Consider the following 19,471-nt stretch of genomic DNA (forward strand, 5'->3'; position numbering starts at 1 on the left):
CCTTTCACCCTGGATAATCTCATAAAATACCACCACCCGGGAAACTTATTGATTAAAGTTCTAAATTGATTCTTATTTGGAAAGAGATCGGGGAAGGCCTTCTGCCTGTGTCACAGAAATTAGGGAGTATTCTATTGAGGCAGGCATCAGAAAGACAGATATCACCTTTAAGTTGAGTGCCAGGGGCAGCTTTTCAGAATCCCTGAAAACCTAATCCGCCTTGCCTGTCAGGTTATCTCCTCATGACCTTGTCATTGGTGGGATCTCATAAGCTGGCCTTTTCGAAACCGCTGAAAACCTGATCTGCCTTGCCCGTCAGGTTTTCTCCCTCATGACCTTGTCGTGGGTGGGATCTCGTGTGCCGGCTCCCGGCAATTAGTGAAATATTAAAAGGTTTTCCCCATAAATCAGGAAAATATGCCTGCTTTCACCTCTGCTCTTCAGTATTATATTGGAAGTTCTAACCAGAGCAATCAGGTCAGGAAAAAAAATAAATAAAAGGCATTCAAATTGGGAAGGAAGAAATAAAACTGCCTCTGCTTGTATAAGGCACAGTCCTATATATATAATAGGAAATCTCAAAGAATCCATTAAAAACCTGCTAGAACTAATATTAAATGAATTCAGCAAAATTGCAGAGTACAGGTCAGCACACAAAATCAGTTGTGTTTCTATACACCAACCATGGTGGGAATGTAGAATGGTATAGCCATGGTGGAGTACAGTTTGGCAGTTCCTCAGAGTTTAAATATAGCATTACCATGCATGCATGCTCAGTCACTTCAGTTGTGTCTGACTCTTTGCAACCCTATGGAGTGTAGCCCGCCAGACTCCTCTGTCTGTCGGATTATCCAGGCAGGAATACTGAAGTGGGTTGCCATCCCCTCCTCCAGGGGATCTTCCCAACCCAGAGATTGAACACATGTCTCCTGCATTGGCAGGCAGTGGTTCTATACCACTAGCACCACCTGAGAAGCCCTGGCATTACCATGTGACCCAGTAATTCCCTGCAGAATTCAAGGCAAATACTTCTCAAGTACACGTACGTCATGTTCATAGCACTGTTCACAGTAGTCAAGAGGTGTAAGCTGCCCAGATGTCCCTCAGTGAATGGATGCAGAAACCAGATGTGTTGTGTCTGTACCGTGGAATATTATTCGGCCATAAGGGAGTGAAGCACTGGTACATGCTGCAGTGACTGAACCTGCAGATACATTAGGTTGAGAGGAAGAGTCCAGACATCAAAAGTTGTGTATCATGATTTCATTCACATGCGAGGTCAGGAATGAGGTAAATCCATGGAGACAAAATGCAGGTGGGTGGTCAGCAGGCACTGGGGGCCAGGAGATATGGACTAATGCACTGGGGCCTTGAGGTGATGGAAATGAAATGTCTTGGAACAAGATACAGATTTTGATTGCACAACATTGTAAATGTACTAAACGCCACTGAAGTGTTCATTTAAAACAGTTATTTTGTTTGTGAACTTCACCTCAATACATAACAGTAAAATGAAAACAGAGCCCCTGTGGGGATGGAGAGGGGTGGAGCCCCCGGCCGAGGCTGTGGTGCCGCTGGGGGCTTGTGTGGTGGGGCAGGTGCTGCTGAGTCTCTGCTGGGCCCCTCGACAGCCACAGCCACGCGAGGACTCGTGAGCATGGCTCCGATGGGGCACTTTTCACAAACCTGGGAGCAGCCAATCATACAGGCCTCCATTGTTTCCTCTTGGGAAGTCTAACAGGTTTGCTGTGTGCTGGCTGGCCAGTCGGTGCCACACTTGCAGAGGCAGTGTGGCAAACAAGTGCATTTGTTTACATATCTTTTCCTTCACCATTAAACCCAGTGTTTTTAATGAAAATTTTTCTTAAAGCGTATTTCCTTTGAAAAAAAGAACTTTCATTATTGTTTCTAGTAATTCTTATGTTGCAGAGAATTGTATCCAGTCTAGCAAATAAAAAATGCCATCACCCTCACCAATAGGACTCACTCTTGTTTCCCGTCTCAGTAAAATCCTTCCAGGCCAATAGTCTCTCTGGCCCCAAAAGCATTTCCCATTTCCACTCCCTCAGAAGCCATACCAATGACCTTGTCTCAGTCAGGGGTCAGTGAGTCATGGCCCACAGGCCAGATCCAGCTCACCAGTTGTTTATGACCTGCAAGCAAAGAACAGTTCACAGTTTTTTAAGGATTGTAACAGAGCAGACCTTATGACAGAGACTGCAGCCACAGAGCCCGGAATGGGTCCTCTCTGACCCTTCATGGAAAAGCTATGTCCCTTCTTGTGCAGCCAGGAGAGGGCAGGGCTCCCTGGGCCACCCTGTCCAGACCCTTGTTTCCTGCAGTGACCGCCCTATTTGTCCCTGCAGCCCTCACTGTGCCCCTGTCACACATGGGAGCCCCGCAGGTGCCCCGCAGCTGGGGCCCTGGGAGAAGATGGTAGCCCACCTGCAGGTGTGATGACAGGCCTGCCTGAGGGTCAGCAGGAGGGTGAAGCAGGTTGCCTCATTGTATGTAGCCACATGGTCAACCTCCATGGAGGGGGTCTTGGCACAGACTCTGTGCAGGGCCTTCTAGCTGGGCCATGAGTCAGGTGGCCAGAATCCAAATTGTCACCACCAGACACATGGGCAGGGCAGTCAGGCTGAGCGTACGATTCAGTTGGGTGTGCGTTGGGGAGAATAGAAGACTCCAGGTGACATGGGGAGACAAAATGCTGTTGTGGGGGGAGATTCCAGAAGTTCCAGTAGGGGAATGGTAATCATTCCTGAACTGAGGGGCAGGTCAGAGGGCAACAGGCCCAAGGAGGCTGAGACTACCGTGGGGTGCCCTTCACCCACCCACTCAGCACCCCTGGGTGGCCCCAGCCTTGGGATACGGAGCCCTGTTGGGAACAGTGGTCAGAGAAGTCCTCTTCTGTGAGGTATTTCAGCTGAGATGGGCTAAAGGGAAGGAGAGAGCATGAAGACCATTGGGGAGGGGGCGCCAAGTGACTTTCTGTTTGTCATTTCAGGCTGGGACACCAGGGCTAAGGGCCAGGAGTTTGTTCAGAAGGAAGACACTTCTGAGGACTTGGAATCACAGGTAGAAATATCAGACAGCTCTGGCAGTGATGCTCCCCAGACACCTGAGCTTGGAGGACTCTGTGGTGGTGTAGAAGAAAGAGACTGGGGGGTCCTTGAGGATGAGAGGCAGGTGCACCACCCTCACCAGGAGGGGGCCTTCACTCTAGTGCAGATGCTTCTCAGGAGCCCCTCGGGAGCGAGAGAGGTGGACTGTGATGAAATCAAGAGCAGCTGCAGCCGGAGCCCAAGCCCAGTGGAGTGTCAGGGGTCTCCTGCAGAGGGGAGGCCCCATCCATGTGGCATACAGAGCCTGCCCTGCAGCCTGGACCTGCCCAGCTGCACAGGACTTCACATGGCCGAAAGCCCGTTCATATGCAGCGAGTGTGGGAAAACCTTTCAAGGAGACTCCGATCTTACTCAGCATCAGACAGTGCACCCTGGACACAAGTCCTTCATCTGTAACGAGTGTGGAAGACTCTTTAGCACACACACAGTCTTCCTCCAGCACCAGCTCACCCACCATGGGGAGAAGCTGCATGTGTCTTCTGAGTGTGGGAAGGCCTTCTGCCAGAGCCCCAGCCTTAAAAAGCACCAGAAGTCCCATGTGAGCGAGAAGCCCTATGAATGCAGTGAGTGCGGGAAGACCTTCAGGCGCAGCTCCAACCTCACCCAGCACCAGAGAATCCACTCTGGCGAGAAGCCGTACGTGTGTCATGCCTGTGGAAAGGCCTTCAGGCGCAGCTCCAACCTTGTCAAGCACCAGAGGGTCCACACAGGGGAGAAGCCCTTTGAGTGTACTGAGTGTGGGAGGGCCTTCAGCCAAAGCTCACACGTGAGGAAGCACCAGAGGGTCCATACTGGGGAGAGGCCTTACTCATGTAGTGAGTGTGGCAAGCCCTTCAGCCGGGTGTCCAACCTCATCAAACACCACAGGGTCCACACGGGGGAGAAGCCCTACAAGTGCAGTGACTGTGGGAAGGCCTTCAGCCAGAGCTCGAGCCTCATCCAGCACCGGAGGATCCACACCGGGGAGAAGCCTCATGTGTGTGCTGTGTGTGGCAAGGCCTTCAGCTACAGCTCGGTGCTCCGAAAGCACCAGATCATCCACACAGGGGAGAAGCCGTATGCGTGCGGCGTCTGTGGGAAGGCCTTCAGCCACAGCTCTGCACTCGTGCAGCACCAGGGTGTGCACACGGGTGACAAGCCCTACGAGTGCCGCGAGTGTGGAAAGACCTTTGGCCGCAGCTCCAACCTCATCCTGCACCAGCGGGTCCACACGGGGGAGAAGCCCTATGAATGCACTGAGTGTGGGAAAACCTTCAGCCAGAGCTCAACTCTCATTCAGCATCAGAGGATCCATAACGGGTTGAAACCCCACGAGTGTAACCAGTGTGGCAAAGCCTTCAACCGGAGCTCCAACCTCATCCACCACCAGAAGGTCCACACTGGAGAGAAGCCCTACACCTGCGTCGCGTGTGGGAAGGGCTTCAGCCAGAGCTCACACCTCATTCAGCACCAGATCATCCACACGGGCGAGAGGCCCTATCAGTGCGGTGAGTGTGGGAAGTCCTTCAGCCAGCGCTCCGTTCTCATCCAGCACCAGCGGATCCACACTGGGGTGAAGCCCTACGACTGCACGGCTTGTGGAAAAGCCTTCAGCCAGCGGTCAAAGTTGACCAAGCACCAGTTGATCCACACCAGGGAGTGAAGCCCTCGCAGCTTCACCCTGACCCCCTGGCTGTGCCTCACTTTCCCTCCCCAGACTTGAGGTGGACTCACTCAGTTCGTCCACTTCATGGTCACCGCCCATGAGGCCACCGTCCACAGACTGGGGACCCTCTTGTGGGTCGTGCTCCTTCTCCCAAGTCCCCTGCCATCACCCTTGTCTCCTGTGAGCTCATTTCTCTTTGTTGTTTGTTTTTCCAGTTTGTTATGAGACAGCTGTACTTGTTAGAAGGGAAAGGATTATAGAGGCTGTGCACTCATCCATAGAGTTTATTACTGTAAAGGAACATAACCAAGAAAGTAAATGACATTTGGTTTGAGACAACCACAGACCTCCATGTGCTCACTAGTCAAGGAACTGAGTCCTTTGTCAGTGGTTGTGGCTGGTATCTGTTTTCATAATGTCAGGTTGAGAGTTTTCAGGTCTGGTTGCTGTCACCACCACCTGCCCCCGCCCATCCTACCTGGTAATGGGACTTGATCCACCCTGCTCCCCCCTTTCCATGGTGTCCATCTGCAGTCTGTGGTTGTGTGTTCTTGCTCTATGGTGACTCAGGCCTGTGGCCCCACCCAGGCTGCAGCACAATTGTACATGAGGCAGTTCCTGAGCTCTGGTCCTGGGCCTCACCCACAGGGGCCGCTCTACATGCTCCTCCCTTCCTCTCCTCAGGCTCCTGGATCCATCTCCAGACATTTACAGGGCATCTAGGTGCCCCTAAGAGGTGGGCATTGGCTCCCGACTCCCTGCATAGGGCAACTTAGCCTGGAAGCCACACTTCTGCCACCAGGGAGGTCCTGACCTGGGAATGTCCTGGGAAGGGTGGGGGACCCTTCCTGCACTCTTCGAGGAGGAAAGGAGGCAGTGACTTGTAGTCATGAAGGGAAGAGAAGGTGTGGCTTCTGAGTTCTCAAGGAAGCAGAGGCAAGGCCAGCAGTTGCAAATGTGGAGGGAGAGATGGTTTGAGGCTGGAGAGAAGAGAGGGTGGAGGGGTGATTCGGATGCGCAGGCGAGTCCATGGGCTTGGGTGGCACAGACTGCCCAGCCTCCCCTCCAAGGCCCTGTGAAGCAGCTGTCCCTGCTGCCCTGCAGAGGCCCTGTCATACCCACCCTTACACTTCGGGCGCCATCCCACCCCCTCGCCCCAGGCAGCACCTAATGGGATACAGTTTCCAGACTTGGCCTCAGCCTGAGGAGACTGCTCCTGTTCTTACTGTCAGGCAGCTCCTCTGGCTTCACGCTCCTCCTCTGCCAGTTTGGCTTTGATTTATGATTCCTTTTTTCAGTAAGTAGCTGTGTCCACCTCTACTCCTGCTCTGTCGCTGATTGGCCCACTTGCTGCTGGCCTGCGTCACTCAGCCCTGCTGCCTGTGGTGCGCTGTCACATCCTCTGCTAGGGAGTCGGAGACTCCTCCAACAAAAGAGGCTAAAACTGGTGCAGTGCCAAATTTGTGCAAGACTCCTCCACGGAAGGGGCTTCAGCCACCTCCTGCTAGGCCTCCTGGAGTCTCTGGACCACTCATGATGGCACTCAGTTGTCCAAGGGTTTCTGATGCAAGAAACTCCCCTCTTTCCCCCATACAATATGCCACTAGAGCTGCAGTTACTGGAACTGGACCTCCTGAGCCCATGACCCTCTGTACCCAGCTGCTCATTACGCTCTGGGTCACAGAAGCAGTACCCAACATGCTTAGGGGCTGCGGAGCTGCCTTGGTACAGGATGGAGCTGAACCTGGGCCTTTGGCCTGCTCCACCTGCAAGAGGAATAGCCTCACCTATCCTCAGCCCCTTTCCAGATTTCAGGCTGCTGGACCCTGTCCATATGGGGAGCTCCAAGGTGGGATGAACTCGGGGGAACAGCAGTGGGAGTTCCAAGACTATAGGCAGAGAAGTGCCAACCCTCATGGAAGATGGAGCTCAGAGGAGAGCTGCTCCTCATTTTTAACCGGGATGACCCTGATACAGGGCCAGACTGGAGGGTCAGCATGACTGGCCAAACACCAGGCAGTTGTCTTAGCACCCAGTGACTTGACTCACAAACAGCCCCATCTGCACATTTTTACAAACTTGTGCTGTCACCTAAGAATTGTGCCCTTCGGTGTAAAAAGCTCCAGGAATCTCTTGCCTCACAGATGCCCCAAATACCAATCAAGGTCTCTAGATGGCTTTCCCTATACTTAAGCAGAACATGAGGCCTCCCCTGCATGCCCTCATCCCCTCCGGAGTCTCAGGTTTTACTGAGAGTGGCCAAGGCACTCTTGTCAGTTTTACCTGCTTCAGGCTGCAGGCTGCAGAGTCCACACAGCTCATTTAAACAGGCTCTGAATTAGCTGAGTGAAACATGTTGTGTCTCTCATCAAACATCAGGGTGAGTGGTGACTAGCAGGCTGACGCCTTGAGGCTTTGTCCTCCTCATCTTGTGCCCACATCTGGAAAAGCAGAAGAGCCAGCCGAGTGCTCTGTCCTTTGAAGCCAGTAAGAGACTGAAAGCATCCAGGCCCTCACCTATGCTCAGGGACCTTCCCTCCAGCCATACCTGCTGACCTCAGTAGAGGCCCAGGCTGGTGACACTTCTTGCTCTCTCAAGCCATCTCAGATCTGTTACAGAGGCCTTCTCTACCCTCCTGAGAGACCTCCTTTATGTAGATAATAAAGCTTTTCATACCTTCAAAAAACCAGAAGCCCTGCTTGCCCTCCACACCTTCTTCCACTCTGGTCTTTGGTTTATGGACATCAAGTTCCTCTCTACTGTGACTTCTCCCTCAACTCCTTGTTCTAACAAAAGCCTGGCTGCCATGACTGCACAAGGTCCCTGGAGCCTTTCCCATGTACCTTGAGAATTAGAGATCAGGAGGACAATCTCCTGGCTCCTGATTTCCACCTCCATACACATCTGCCTTCAGCCAATAATGCCAGCTCCATTGAGAACAACAGAAAAGCAGCCCTAACAGCTCAAAGCTGCCCTGGTACCAACCGTGCCATGATATCCATGTGCTGACAGAGCTCTGGGAGACTCCTTCATGGATCCCACAGCCCAGGCCTCACAAATGATGAATGTAGGGGAAAAACTGTCCCTTGACACCCAGGGGCCTCTCTGCAAGGAGAAGCAGGGAGACTGGAGTGGTGTGTGAGAGCAGGGCCAGGGTCCAGGACCATCCTGAAGTTTCCATGGCTTTGGAGGCAACTCAGGTCTGAGTGGAGAACAGAGCCTTGATGGCTGAGGACAGTGCAGGTCATGCCAGAGCAGCCAACCACGTAGGATAAGGTTGTTCCTTTCCCCTGGGGCTTGGCAGACACTGGCCCCTGGGCTTCCCTGGAAGTAACACAAAGGCATGGGGGGAGGTAGAGGTGGCCTGACTGCAGGTACCCTGTGAGGCTTATTCTGTGTACAGGCTCTTCTGTGCTCATGGGCCAGACTGTGACTCTTCCAGACATCAGAACATTGACTGGGGTGACCACTGCCAACTGGAAATGTGATAGAAAGATGGCCTCAGATTTAGGGGAAAGGATCAATCTCATCCTATGTGGGAGCAGGGTAACACAAGATAGCCTTTTGGAAAAAAAACAAAACTAGACTTACTCTTTACATCTCTTAGAAACTAGACTTACTCTTAACATCTCTTAGCAGAATAAAGTCCAAATGGAACAGAGATTTAAATGAAAAGAAACAAAATCAAATGAGTACTGGGTGAAAACATGGGTGGATTCCTCCAGAACTGGTAAGTTAGGGAAATTTTATTGTAGCTTGAAATCAAGCAACAATAAGGGAAAACAAATGATAAATTTCATTACACAGAAATAAAGTTTTGCAGGACCAACACCTTTGTATTCAAAGTAAAAAGACAAATGGTGAACTGGAGGAAGTGTTTACAACATGTTATATATAGCACATATAAAATTAATGTACATAAGGTTATTTAAAATTAGGGTTTCATTTTCAACAAATGGTGTTGGAATTATTGCATAACCATATGCCAACAAAGTGAATCTCAATCCTTGCCCCACACCATCTAAAGAACTTAACTCACAATGTATCATCAACCAAAATGTACAGCAGAAACTTCTAAAAGAAAACAGAAAACCTACTGACCTTCACTTTGGTCAAGATTTATTAAATAAATAATCTTTGGTGAAGATTTATTAAATAGGACACAAAGAGCAGGAACTTTTGAGGAAGGAATTCAGTGAATAGGAACTCATCAAGATTTAGAACATTTGTTCCTCAAAATTTAAGGAAAAGGCAAAGCATAAACTGGGAGAAAATATTTGCAAAACATACATATCCAAAAAAGGACTTGTACTCCATGCTATAAAGAAGTCCTGGTGACTTCCCTGGTGGTTCAGTGGCTAAGACTCCATGTTCCCAATGCAGGGGTCCCTGGTTTGACCCCAAGTTGGGGAACTAAGATACTGCAAACTGCAACTAAGCCTGTGAGTCAAAGCTACTGAGCCCACACGCTGTAGAGAAGCCCGCACTACAATGAAGACACGGTGCAGCCAAAAATAAAATAATAATAATCTATTAAAAGTGATTTTGGAGTCTACTCTTCATACCATCTCTCAGGTATCAAATTGACTGCTTATATAACTTGTCAGTTGCATCAAAAAAGACTGTACTGCTGCTAAGTCACTTCAGTCATGTCCGACTCTGTGCAACCCCATAGACTTGCAATTTTTAATCTTAGCATTAAGAACAAAGTTTTAAAAAATCTGCAACTTATGTCACAAAGGTTAACATAATCAGTTCAGTTCAGTTCAGTCACTCAGTCCTGTCTGACTCTTTGCAACCCCATGGACTGCAGCATACTTGTCCATCACCAACTCCCAGGGCTTGCTCAAACTCATGTCCATTGAGTCGGTGATGCCATCCAACCATCTCATCCTCTGTTGTCCCCTTCTCCTGCCTTCTATCTTTCCTAGCATCAGGGTCTTTCCCAGTGAGTCAGTTCTTCACATCAGGTGGCCAAAGTATTGGAGTTTCAGCTTCAGCATCAGTCCTTCCAATGAATATTCAGGACTGATTTCCTTTAGGATGGGCTGGTTTGTTCTCCGTGCAGTCCAAGGGACTCTCAAGAGTCTTCTCTAACACAATTCAAAAGCATCAATTCTTTGGTGCTCAGTTTTCTTTACAGTCTAACTCTATAGTGCTTCTAAAATGAGAGGGAAGAGACCAACAACCAGGTCCACAGAAAAGTCAGCGAAAGTGGCTCTTAATCATATGAAGAGATGTTCAACCTCACCCCCAAGGGAGATGCAAAAGGAAATTACACCAAGATGCTATTTCTTGCTTGTCAGATTGCCAAAACACCAAATATTTGACAACATTGTTTGTTCACAAGGAAACCTCACCAGCAGAAATGCAAGATCCTATAACCCTGTGGAAGGGAGCTGGGCAACACACAGAAAAAAAAATACAAATGCCCATTTCTAGGAATCTATCCTAAAATTAAACTGGCAAAACTGAAAAGACCTATCTAAAACTACTTATTACAGCGCTAATTTTAATGGCAACAGACGCCCAGTAATAGCAGACTGACTTGAATACACTGACAGCACATTCGCAAGGGAGGTGAAGGCAGCTGCATAAAGGAGAAAAGGGGTGTGCCCAGACACTGCCAAGGAGAGGTGGCTGGACACTGACAGGAAAATGCCAAAATGTGGGGCCAGTGGGAAAAAACTACTGTTCTCTGACGTTCACTCAGATTTTTTGAAATGAAGCCAGAAACCATAGCGTTGATAAATGGCTACCGACAGGGTAGCACGGTAAGAGACTGGTGGGAACAGGGAGGGAAGCAACCTTCTGAATGTACTTTCTTTTGTATACTGGACTTTGAAACCATATAGGGTTTCAGTTCAGTTCAGTTGCTCAGTCGTATCCGACTCTTTGCGACCCCATGAACCACAGCACACCAGGCCTTCCTGTCCATCACCAACTCCCGGAGTTCCCCCAAACCCATGTTCATCGAGTCAGTGATGCCATCCAACCATCTCATCCTCTGTCGTCCCCTTCTCCTCCTGCCCTCAATCTTTCCCAGCATCAGGGTCTTTTCCAATGAGTCAGCTCTTCGCATCAGGTAGCCAAAGTATTGGAGTTTCAGCTTCAGCATCAGTCCTACCAATGAACACCCAGGACTGATCTTTAGGATGGACTGGTTGGATCTCCTTGCAGTCCAAGGGACTCTCAAGAGTCTTCTCCAACACCACAGTTCAAAAGCATCAATTCTTCCATGTTCAGCTTTCTTTATAGTCCGACTCTCATGTCCATACATGACCACTGGAAAAACCATAGCCTTGACTAGACGGACCTTTGTTGGCAAGGTAATGCCTCTGCTTTTTAATATGCTCTCTAGGTTGGTCCTAACTTTCCTCCTAAGTTTAGATAATCATAAAACAAAGTTGTATCAAAATGTTAAAAACGTAACTTTAAAAAGCAAACAAGTGAAATAGTAGAGTTAAGGTCATATCCCATATGGGATATATCTTAACAGCAAGAACTGCAAAACAAATCTAGACTATTTTCAATAATCATAGTGCTAATAATATTGACATTGTTATTCTGACATCATTACATATAACTAATAAATGTGTTTATATAATTACAACCCAGGATTTTAAATACAGGAAGAAAACTGCCTCCATCTGGACCTGGGGATGAGCCAGGGGACACTGTAAGTGGCAGTGTTGCCCACCTGGACCTTTAATGGCTCATACCACCTCTGGGCACTCTGATTCACACATTGATTCTGTGCACCACCTGCTTTCCCCGCTCACATGTAGAGCCTATGAGAAAGGGACTTATGGGGAATGTTGCTTATTTTACCTACTCATGTAGCCCCACCACTTGGAACACTGTCTAGCATGTAACAGGCACTCAATAAATACCATGCCTGTGAAGAGTGGCAGAGCTGGACACACACACAAAAGCTAGTTGTTGAATTGCTTAAAAAAAAAAAAAAAAAAGCAAAGAGTTGCTGAAACTAAGCAAAAGACATGCAGGTATTTCATTGTAATATACTTTCAATCTTTATGAATGAACGTTTTTAAAATAAGTTGTTGTTCAGTCCCTAAGTCGTGTCCAGCTCTTTGCAACCCCATGGACCGCAGCCAGGCTTCCCTGTCCTTCACTATCTCCCAGAGTTTGCTCAAAGTCATATCCACCAACTCAGTGATGTCATGGAAACATCTCATCCTGTTGCCTCCTCCCATTGCCCTCAGTCTTTCCCAGCATCAGGGTCTTTTCTAATGAGTTGGCTCTTTGCATCAGGTGGCCAAAGTACTGGCGTTTCTTTATCCGTCCTTCCAATGAATATTCAGGATTGATTTCCCGTAGGATGACAGGTTTAACTTCCTCGCTGTCCAAGAGGCTCTCAAGAGGTCCCCAGTACCACAGCTCAAAAGGATCAATTTTCCAGCGCTCAGCCCTTCTTTATGGTCCAAATCTCACATCTGTACACGACTACTGGAAAAGTCACAGCTTTGACTATACAAACCTTTGTCGGCAAAGTGATGTCCCTGCTTTTTAATACACGATCTAGGTTTGTCATAGCTTCCCCTCGCCCCCCCACCAAGGAGCAAGCATCTTTTAATTTCATGGCTGTGGTGTTCAGTGATTTTGGAGGCTAACATAACTCAGCAGTGGAAAAGCCACAGCTTTGATTATATGAACCTTGAAATAGTTGGGAAGAGAAAAAGAAAGCAGGGTGTGCTGAAAAGATCCTAGAAGCATCAGTTCTCTGCCGGGACCAATGTTGCTGGGCTCAAGCTCCTCATTGTTAAAAGGTAAACTGAGGCATATCAGAATTTGTGAAGAGCTTATGTGAGCAGACAGAGAATGGAATAGTGGTTAGGAGCGCTCTGCCAGCAGGAGTTATATTAATTTTTATAGGCGGAAAAGCAAAGCAAGGGCTTCGACAGGCCACGACTTAAGCCATCAACTTAACTGGAAAGTCTAGCTGGGGGCTACCAAGGCAGCAGAGCCACCCCCAGCCTAATGGCCTCCTCGTTTAATTATGTTAACACCGGCAACTGGCCCAAATCATCCAGGATGGTCCAAAAGTAGGGCCAAATCGGACAACCTGGGTCCTGAGCGTCAGTCTCTTGGCAGAGAGGACCCTGCCTCACCGGGGTGTGTGTGGCAGACGAGTTTCCTTTGGGAAGCTGACCTCACCTTCCCCGAGTGGAAACCCTGCCCCTGACGTCGGGGCCCGCTATCCACAGAATTACTGCCACATCCTCCCCCCACTTCCAGCCTCGGGCCTCTCCCCAGACCACCTTTCCTGCCCAAAAGTCGGGGCACCAGCTCGGCCTGGCCGGTCCTCCCAGCCAACGAGCCACCTGGAGGGACTCCTTGGGGTAGTCAGCGGGTGCGGCAAGCAGCAGAGACAGCCACCTCTTCCTCCTGCCCCCGCTGGTCCAGCCCTGCCGAAGTGCGCAAACACGTGTAGGGGGACAGGGAGGAGGTCGCCGCCACACACGACCACCACCAACAGCCAGCGCCAGGCCTCGCCTCGGCACGCGTGACATCTGGAGGCAACCGGGCGAGGATCGGCCCGACTAGGGCTCGGGCTGTACCCGCAGGGCCGGAGGTACGCGGTACCCGCAGAAGCTTCCGCGAGGCCGCCGGATGTGCATCCTGTAGGAGACCCGGACGCGGCGTGGCCTATCTAGGCGCGGTGGAGGCTGTGTCTCTCGGTGGCTCTAGCGAGTGCGTCAGTCAGGAGAAAGGCGCAGGGCGGGGAGGGCGGGGAGGGCGGGGAGGGCGGGGAGGGCGGGGCCCAAGGCGGACTGGGAAGTGTCGCGTCCTAGGAGTGGCGGCCTGGGAGGCGTGGGCGTGACCCTTGGGGGCGTAGCGCCCTTCGATTGGCGGATACGCAGACGGGGCGGGGCGCCCTCTTTGTCTGAGTGAGGTGCGGGCGGACGCCCCTGCGGGTGAGGCAGCTGCGGGGACGGTGAGTCCGGGCGCGGGCGGCACTCGCACCCTCTACCCGGGCGCTGGGGTGGGGGGCCAGGACCCTCCACGCGATCGGGCGCTGCCTGCGAGTGCCCCTTGCCTTTCCCTGCCCACTCCGAGCGCCTACCCCGCTCTCGTCGCCCCCGGGCCCATCCCCGCTCCCGCGAACGGCGAACCCTACGTCGCCGGTATTCGCGGCCCCCGGAGCTCCGGCCTCGCGCGGGGCCCGGGTGCAGGCCGGGGGCGCGAACACTCATTCCACTGGGATCGCCGTAGGCATCTCTCCGGGGAGAGTACTTCGTCCCGAGTCCACTTCCGCCTCCATTTTTATCAAGGCTCGTCTCGGTTTTTTGTGAAAGCCCCTTTCGTGAGCGCGAGCAGCCATTCCCGGGGTCCGCGGGCGCCTGCCTAGCGCGACGCTTCAGGACTGGGAAGCCGGACCCTCGGTGTGCGCTGCCTGGCGTTTCCGTTCTGATCAGATTGGTTCTTAAACGGGTGTATCGAAGACTTTCTTCTCAGACTATCATCTGACTCCGGTTGTGATGTTTTGTTCTAAGATGGAAGATTTCGAGTGTTCAGTGGTTAAATATTTACCCTAGAGGCTTTTGGCTTTGTGCTGTGTCTTAAAGGGCTTTCCCTACTCCAAGTTTAGTTCTGAAATAAACTCGTTTTCTCTGGTACTTGTGAAACGTTGGTTCCATCTGGAATCATTTTGGTGTGGCGAAAGTTGGAAATCCAGCTTCAGTGTTTTCCCTAAACCCTGGTATTTCTGACACTACCTACTGAATAACTCATTTCTCGGTTGATTTGGAAAACCACCTTTGTCCAGTATTAAAATTCTCCCAAATCTTGGGCCCATTTCTGGCATTTGTGTTGTTTTAATGTGCGAAGGTTTTGATTTTCATGCAGATCTGTGGGTCTCTGCTCCCCAGAGTTTATTCAGGTTCTTTTTATCATTAATTTTAAAATTTAGCTCTTTTTCATTCATTAGCTGTGTGCTTTCAGTATATGATATGAAATGATCTCGTTTAATTTCTGCTTTTTTTAAAGCTCAGTTACAGCTCAGTTTTATTCAGCAAATAAAGGATAGTACACCCTTGAGGCTTGAGGGCAGGCTGCATGACGGAGGCTTCTCCTCCTCCGAGGAGAGGCTAATTTCTGCTTTTGGTTAGCTTTCTGGGAGATTGGTTGAGCTTTGTGCAAAGGATTAGTTTTAGACCTGTTGTCTGGGTGAGGTTACTGGAACATCTTCCCCAGGAAAAATGCCTGGCCTGTCTTGTTTGTTTATAGATATGGCCCTACTCTGCCCTTTCTCGTCCAGGCCTGCGTGGCTCTCCACATTAGAACTTTGTGGATACAGGGGGCAACAGTAACATATTTCTAAGGTTTACTTTAACCTTGTTTCTTGCTATTTGTGACTAGAACTGTTTTCCCTGAATATTTTCTGACTCCGTGTTGCTGCTGTGTAGAAAAGCTACCTGTGTGGATACATGTCTGTGATCATTTTCCTCTGAAGCATGCAGGGTTGTGGTTTGGGCTTACAGGTGGATCAGAACTGCCTCTTTGGAAGGTGCTTCCAGCCTGGAGGGCCAGGCTTCGAGCAGATGAAGAAAGAGAAGTGGGTCTTCCATCTGGAAAACCTTGGGGTGAAAATGGTGAGGAAGAGTGGGGGAGACCCTGGAGCTGTCCGGCCCAGACCAGGGACTGCGAGGTGGTGCCTGTCATGCCTGTCACTGTTGGCGGGGTCTTTGGGAGGAAGATCTTCAGCAGTTCCAGCAAGAGCTAGAAGTTACTAAAGCTTAGCTTACAGAACAAAATAACAATAACGTTGAATCCTAAGCTCTCTTGTCTCTGCAGCCCCGTTTTCAGTTCTTGTCCCTTGGTCACCGCCCAAGCCAGAACTCACTTGGAAGAGTGTCTCACTGCAGTGTAATCACCGCTGCAGAGAGCGTTGGCCTGCTCTGCTTTGGTTTGGGTTATTCTCTGGGGCGTGGGTGGATGGGCCGCTGTTGTGGGCACGCCTTGGGCGGGTGCTTTTTGTACTTGTTTCTGTGTTGGGAGTGGCATGGCTTCCCTGGGCAGCTCCTCAGAGCCAGTTTGACCCTCCATGGTGTTAATTCCGGCTTCAGGGACCATCTAAACAGGACTTGACCTGCTCACCTGTTCTCCCTTCCTCCCTGAACTCCTGTTGCCTTGAGCTATGGGCCCTGAGTAAAAGCCTGCTTCAGTGCCTGGGTGGCTCTGTTGTCATCCCTGGGGTGTCAGTTAGCAGCCCGCAGTGTTTTTTGCATGTCTTTTCATTCCACGCGCACTTGTTCTAGGAGACCCAGACCTTATCTACCAAAGTACAAGTAAAGAAAAATGAAAAACTAGTTAGTTCCACCTTTACATTTGTTTTCTTTCTCTTTTATCAGAATATAGAGTCTTATTCCATTTGGGCTGCTATAACAGAGCACCAGAGACTGGGCAGCCTGTAAAACAGCAAACATCATTTCTCACAGTTGGAGGCCAGACATCTGAGGTTAGGATCAGCAGGATCCAGGAGCCCTCATCCTGCCTGCAGACATTGTGTCCTCACGTGGAGGGAGGGGTCTCTCATCAAGGGGACTCCACTCTCAGGACCTGAGCACCCCCTCCCCGCCCCTGCCCCACATTGAGCCTTAGGTCATTTGGAGGCATAGACATTCAGAGCAGAGCAACAGGCATACTTTATGATATACTGTTTTCCTTTGGTACTTAGAGATCATCCTGGGCAGAGCTCTTAGGCTTTCTGTTTTCGTGCTTCTCTGGAATTCACTGGGTGGGAATCTTGTCCCCTTCTCTGCCCCTCCGTTCCTCTCCATGGCCGGGGGTTTGAGTTAATCTCAGCAGATGCTCTCTTTAACCTCGCTGTCCTCCTGAGGCCCTCAGAGGAACTGTGTCATCTCAGTCTGGTGTGTCTACTGCTGTGGACAGGGGCTCACATCCCCTCGTGGTCCTGGGGTCATTGTTTGTGCAACAGGAGCATCATGAACACCTCCTGCATATCCTATGCTTTGGCTGACCTGTCTGGCCATCTGGTGCAGCCTGAATCTTGGTCTTCGTGGTGTGGGACTGGTGTGTGGAAGGACTGGTGGATTTGGCGGTGGCACCATCCTGGTGCTGTTCCGAAACCACACAATTCATGTGGGGTTCGAACTCACAAGCTGAGCCTCGAACCCACTGTCTCTTAACTGAAACCACACACCTTTGCTCAGGACTTACTGAAGGTTCTGTGTGTCTCAATGCAGAAGGAATTCACAGTGATAGGTGACAAAGTGATAGGTGAGAAGTGGATTTATTTAGAGAGATACACATTCCTTAGACAGAATGGTGTCTGTCTCAAAAGGCCCTGAAATGTAAGGTGGTTAGTTTCTATGGACTGTGTAGTTTCATAGGCTGCTGAATAGAAGGATTAATCTAGCCATTTCAGGGAGGGCCAGGGGCTTCCAGGAATTCAGGAATTGGGCCACTGCCCACTTTTCAGCCTTTCTGGTCGTCTGGCCTGGGAGCTGTGGGGTCTGTGGGGTCTGTTTGTGTGTTATCATTTAGCAACAGTGTATCGCAGTGAGCACATAATGAGGCTCAACCTCCACTGGAAGGCGAGCCTTCCGCCATCTTCAGCGGCCTAATTGGTTCTAACCAGTTTTTGTCTCATCTTTAAAGGTTGTGCTCAGTCCCCTTCCCTTCTGGTTTCAAGTCCACCGGAGGAAGGCGTGCGTTGCCCAGAGGTATGTCTACTGCACCTAAATACGCCAGGTGACTTTCTCACCTGAGAGAGAGCTAGCAGATACTCTGCTTCCCCACTGCTGCTGGAGTAGGTGCTTCTCCGGCACTTGCTGCTGTTCTGAAGGGTGGAGTGTGTAGTCGTTTCTCCTGTGACTTCATACACTTGTTTAGCCACCCTTGAGCCACTGGCTGTTCCGCTGGGACTCGCAGGGGGTGTGAGAACGATGAGGCAGAGGCCCCCAAGGTGGGTCGGGACCGATCTCAGTGAGAGGGTGGCGGCTGAGTGCCAGCTGAGGGGGAGGAGGCACCCGGCTGCGGGGAGGGGCGCTCAGAGCAGGGCTCTCAGCAGCCTCAGGAGTGGAGGTGGGGCTTGGAGCCGAGGAGGGGCTCTGCGTCCCTTGGGGGCGGGGCAGGACTGTGCTGCTACTGGAGGGCGGGTCCAGTGGGCGTGAGAGGGTGAGCAGGAGGGTGACTTCCGGATCTGGATCAATGCAGGTGCCAGACCAGGGGCAGACCAGGCCTGGGTAGGGGGTGGGTGTTGGGGCTGGATGTTAAGTGTCTGAGGTGCTCTAGGACACCCATGAGGAGATGGCCAGCTGGAGGGGATGGGGGTTGCCAGCTTAGCGCACCAACAGGAGCCCTGCACTTCACTGGACGTTCAGGCCTGTGGGGCCGAAGCAGCTCAGGTCACAGACATGGGCTCAGGCAGGAGCCTGCCTGGCTGGAGGTCTCAGGCTGAATGATCCAGCAGCTCCTAGATTAGCTGAGCTGGCTGCCAGCACCCACGGGGAGCCTGCAAATGGGTGCTTATTGTTAGATCCTGCCCAGGTGTGGTCAGGTCATCGTGAAAATGACTGTCTACCTCCTCTGGGTTCCCAGAGGACCAGAGCTGCATGGTTCAGGGAGGCAGTATCTCATGCTGGTGAGGGTGGACAGGGGCCCCGTGGTGACTGACTTGATGGAGACTGGGGTTATGCACCGCTGACAGCAGACAAGGATTTGGTCATATGGAGGTCAGAGGAGACCCTGACAGGGGCCACTTGGGGTGGAGGGGCCGGAGACCACCTGAGGGAGTGGCCAGATACGGCCATAGGGAGGATGACCGTCCATGAGAGATGGTGAGTATGGGCAGCCCATGAAGGGTTGGGGGAGCGGTACTGCTCTTCTAGTGGGTGTGGGCACTGGAGTAGCCACAGGAGGCAGCGGCTTCCCCACCGTCGATTCTGAGAGCTGGCGAGGTGGGACCAGCCTTGTTGTTTCCAGTTCTTCATGCCTGGTGGCACCCTCATGCCTGTTTGTCCAACATCAGTGTTTGAGATGAATTCTGAGCTAACTTTATTCACTCCTTTCATTTTTCCCAGGTGATGGGCCTGCTGGGCTTGTGTCCTGCTGTCTGGCAGGGTGGGTGTGGCACACGCCTTAGCAGTGCTTGTCCCAGTGTCCCCAGAGCCCGCCCAGCCCCAGGCCCCCTGCCAGGTGCTCAGACCGAGTCTCTGGGTCACTCTGGATGCTCCACCAGAACCAGGCCCTCACTTGAGCCGCTGGGCAGGACCAGGCATGCCCAGGGCATCAGTGGACCCATGGGGAGGGTTGTGGTCCCCACACCACAAGTGCAGCCTCTCCTCATGGGGGTTGTCTCTGGAGGCAGTCAGGCCTGGTGTTCCCCACTCCCTGTGATGCACTCGCCCAGCCCTGTGTGTGTACTGCAGGCCATGCCTGGTAAGCTGGGCAGTCCAACGGCCCTTGGGGCGGATGGCATCCCCAGGCATCTTGGGTGGGACCATCCTGGGCCCCTCATATGCTCCTTCCTCTTCCTCAGCCCCACTCACTCCTCCGACACCATCTCCCTCAGACGTTCCATGGACCAGATGATGGCGGCGGCCCGCCTCCTGCCGCCACCAGCGGTGCCTCAGGTGAGTAGCCTCAAGGCCTTTGCAGCGCCCCTGCCATCCTCACATTCTCCCACTCCCAGGGGCCTGGTGACATCCT

General features: G+C 51.5%; 1 protein-coding gene across 19 annotated transcripts in view; it reads left to right on the forward strand.

Moving 5' to 3' along the window:
* Positions 1-19,471, forward strand: part of ZNF250 (zinc finger protein 250) — a 38,359-nt gene that overhangs the window by 10,481 nt on the left and 8,407 nt on the right. For 13 of the 19 annotated variants that reach the window (XM_065903079.1, XM_065903083.1, XM_065903073.1 and 10 more), the window contains one exon: positions 3,011-7,554. In XM_065903079.1, coding sequence (XP_065759151.1) covers positions 3,235-4,770 — 1,536 coding nt within the window. In that variant the 5' untranslated portion in view covers positions 3,011-3,234 and the 3' untranslated portion in view covers positions 4,771-7,554. Of the gene's footprint in view, positions 1-3,010; positions 7,555-13,694; positions 13,734-17,419; positions 17,485-17,954; positions 19,396-19,471 lie in introns of those variants that run through there. The other 6 variants (XM_065903071.1, XM_065903068.1, XM_065903067.1 and 3 more) reach the window with 6 other exon arrangements.

The sequence above is a fragment of the Muntiacus reevesi genome, chromosome 12 (assembly GCF_963930625.1).
Source record: "Muntiacus reevesi chromosome 12, mMunRee1.1, whole genome shotgun sequence".
In the NCBI taxonomy this organism is placed as follows: domain Eukaryota; kingdom Metazoa; phylum Chordata; class Mammalia; order Artiodactyla; family Cervidae; genus Muntiacus; species Muntiacus reevesi.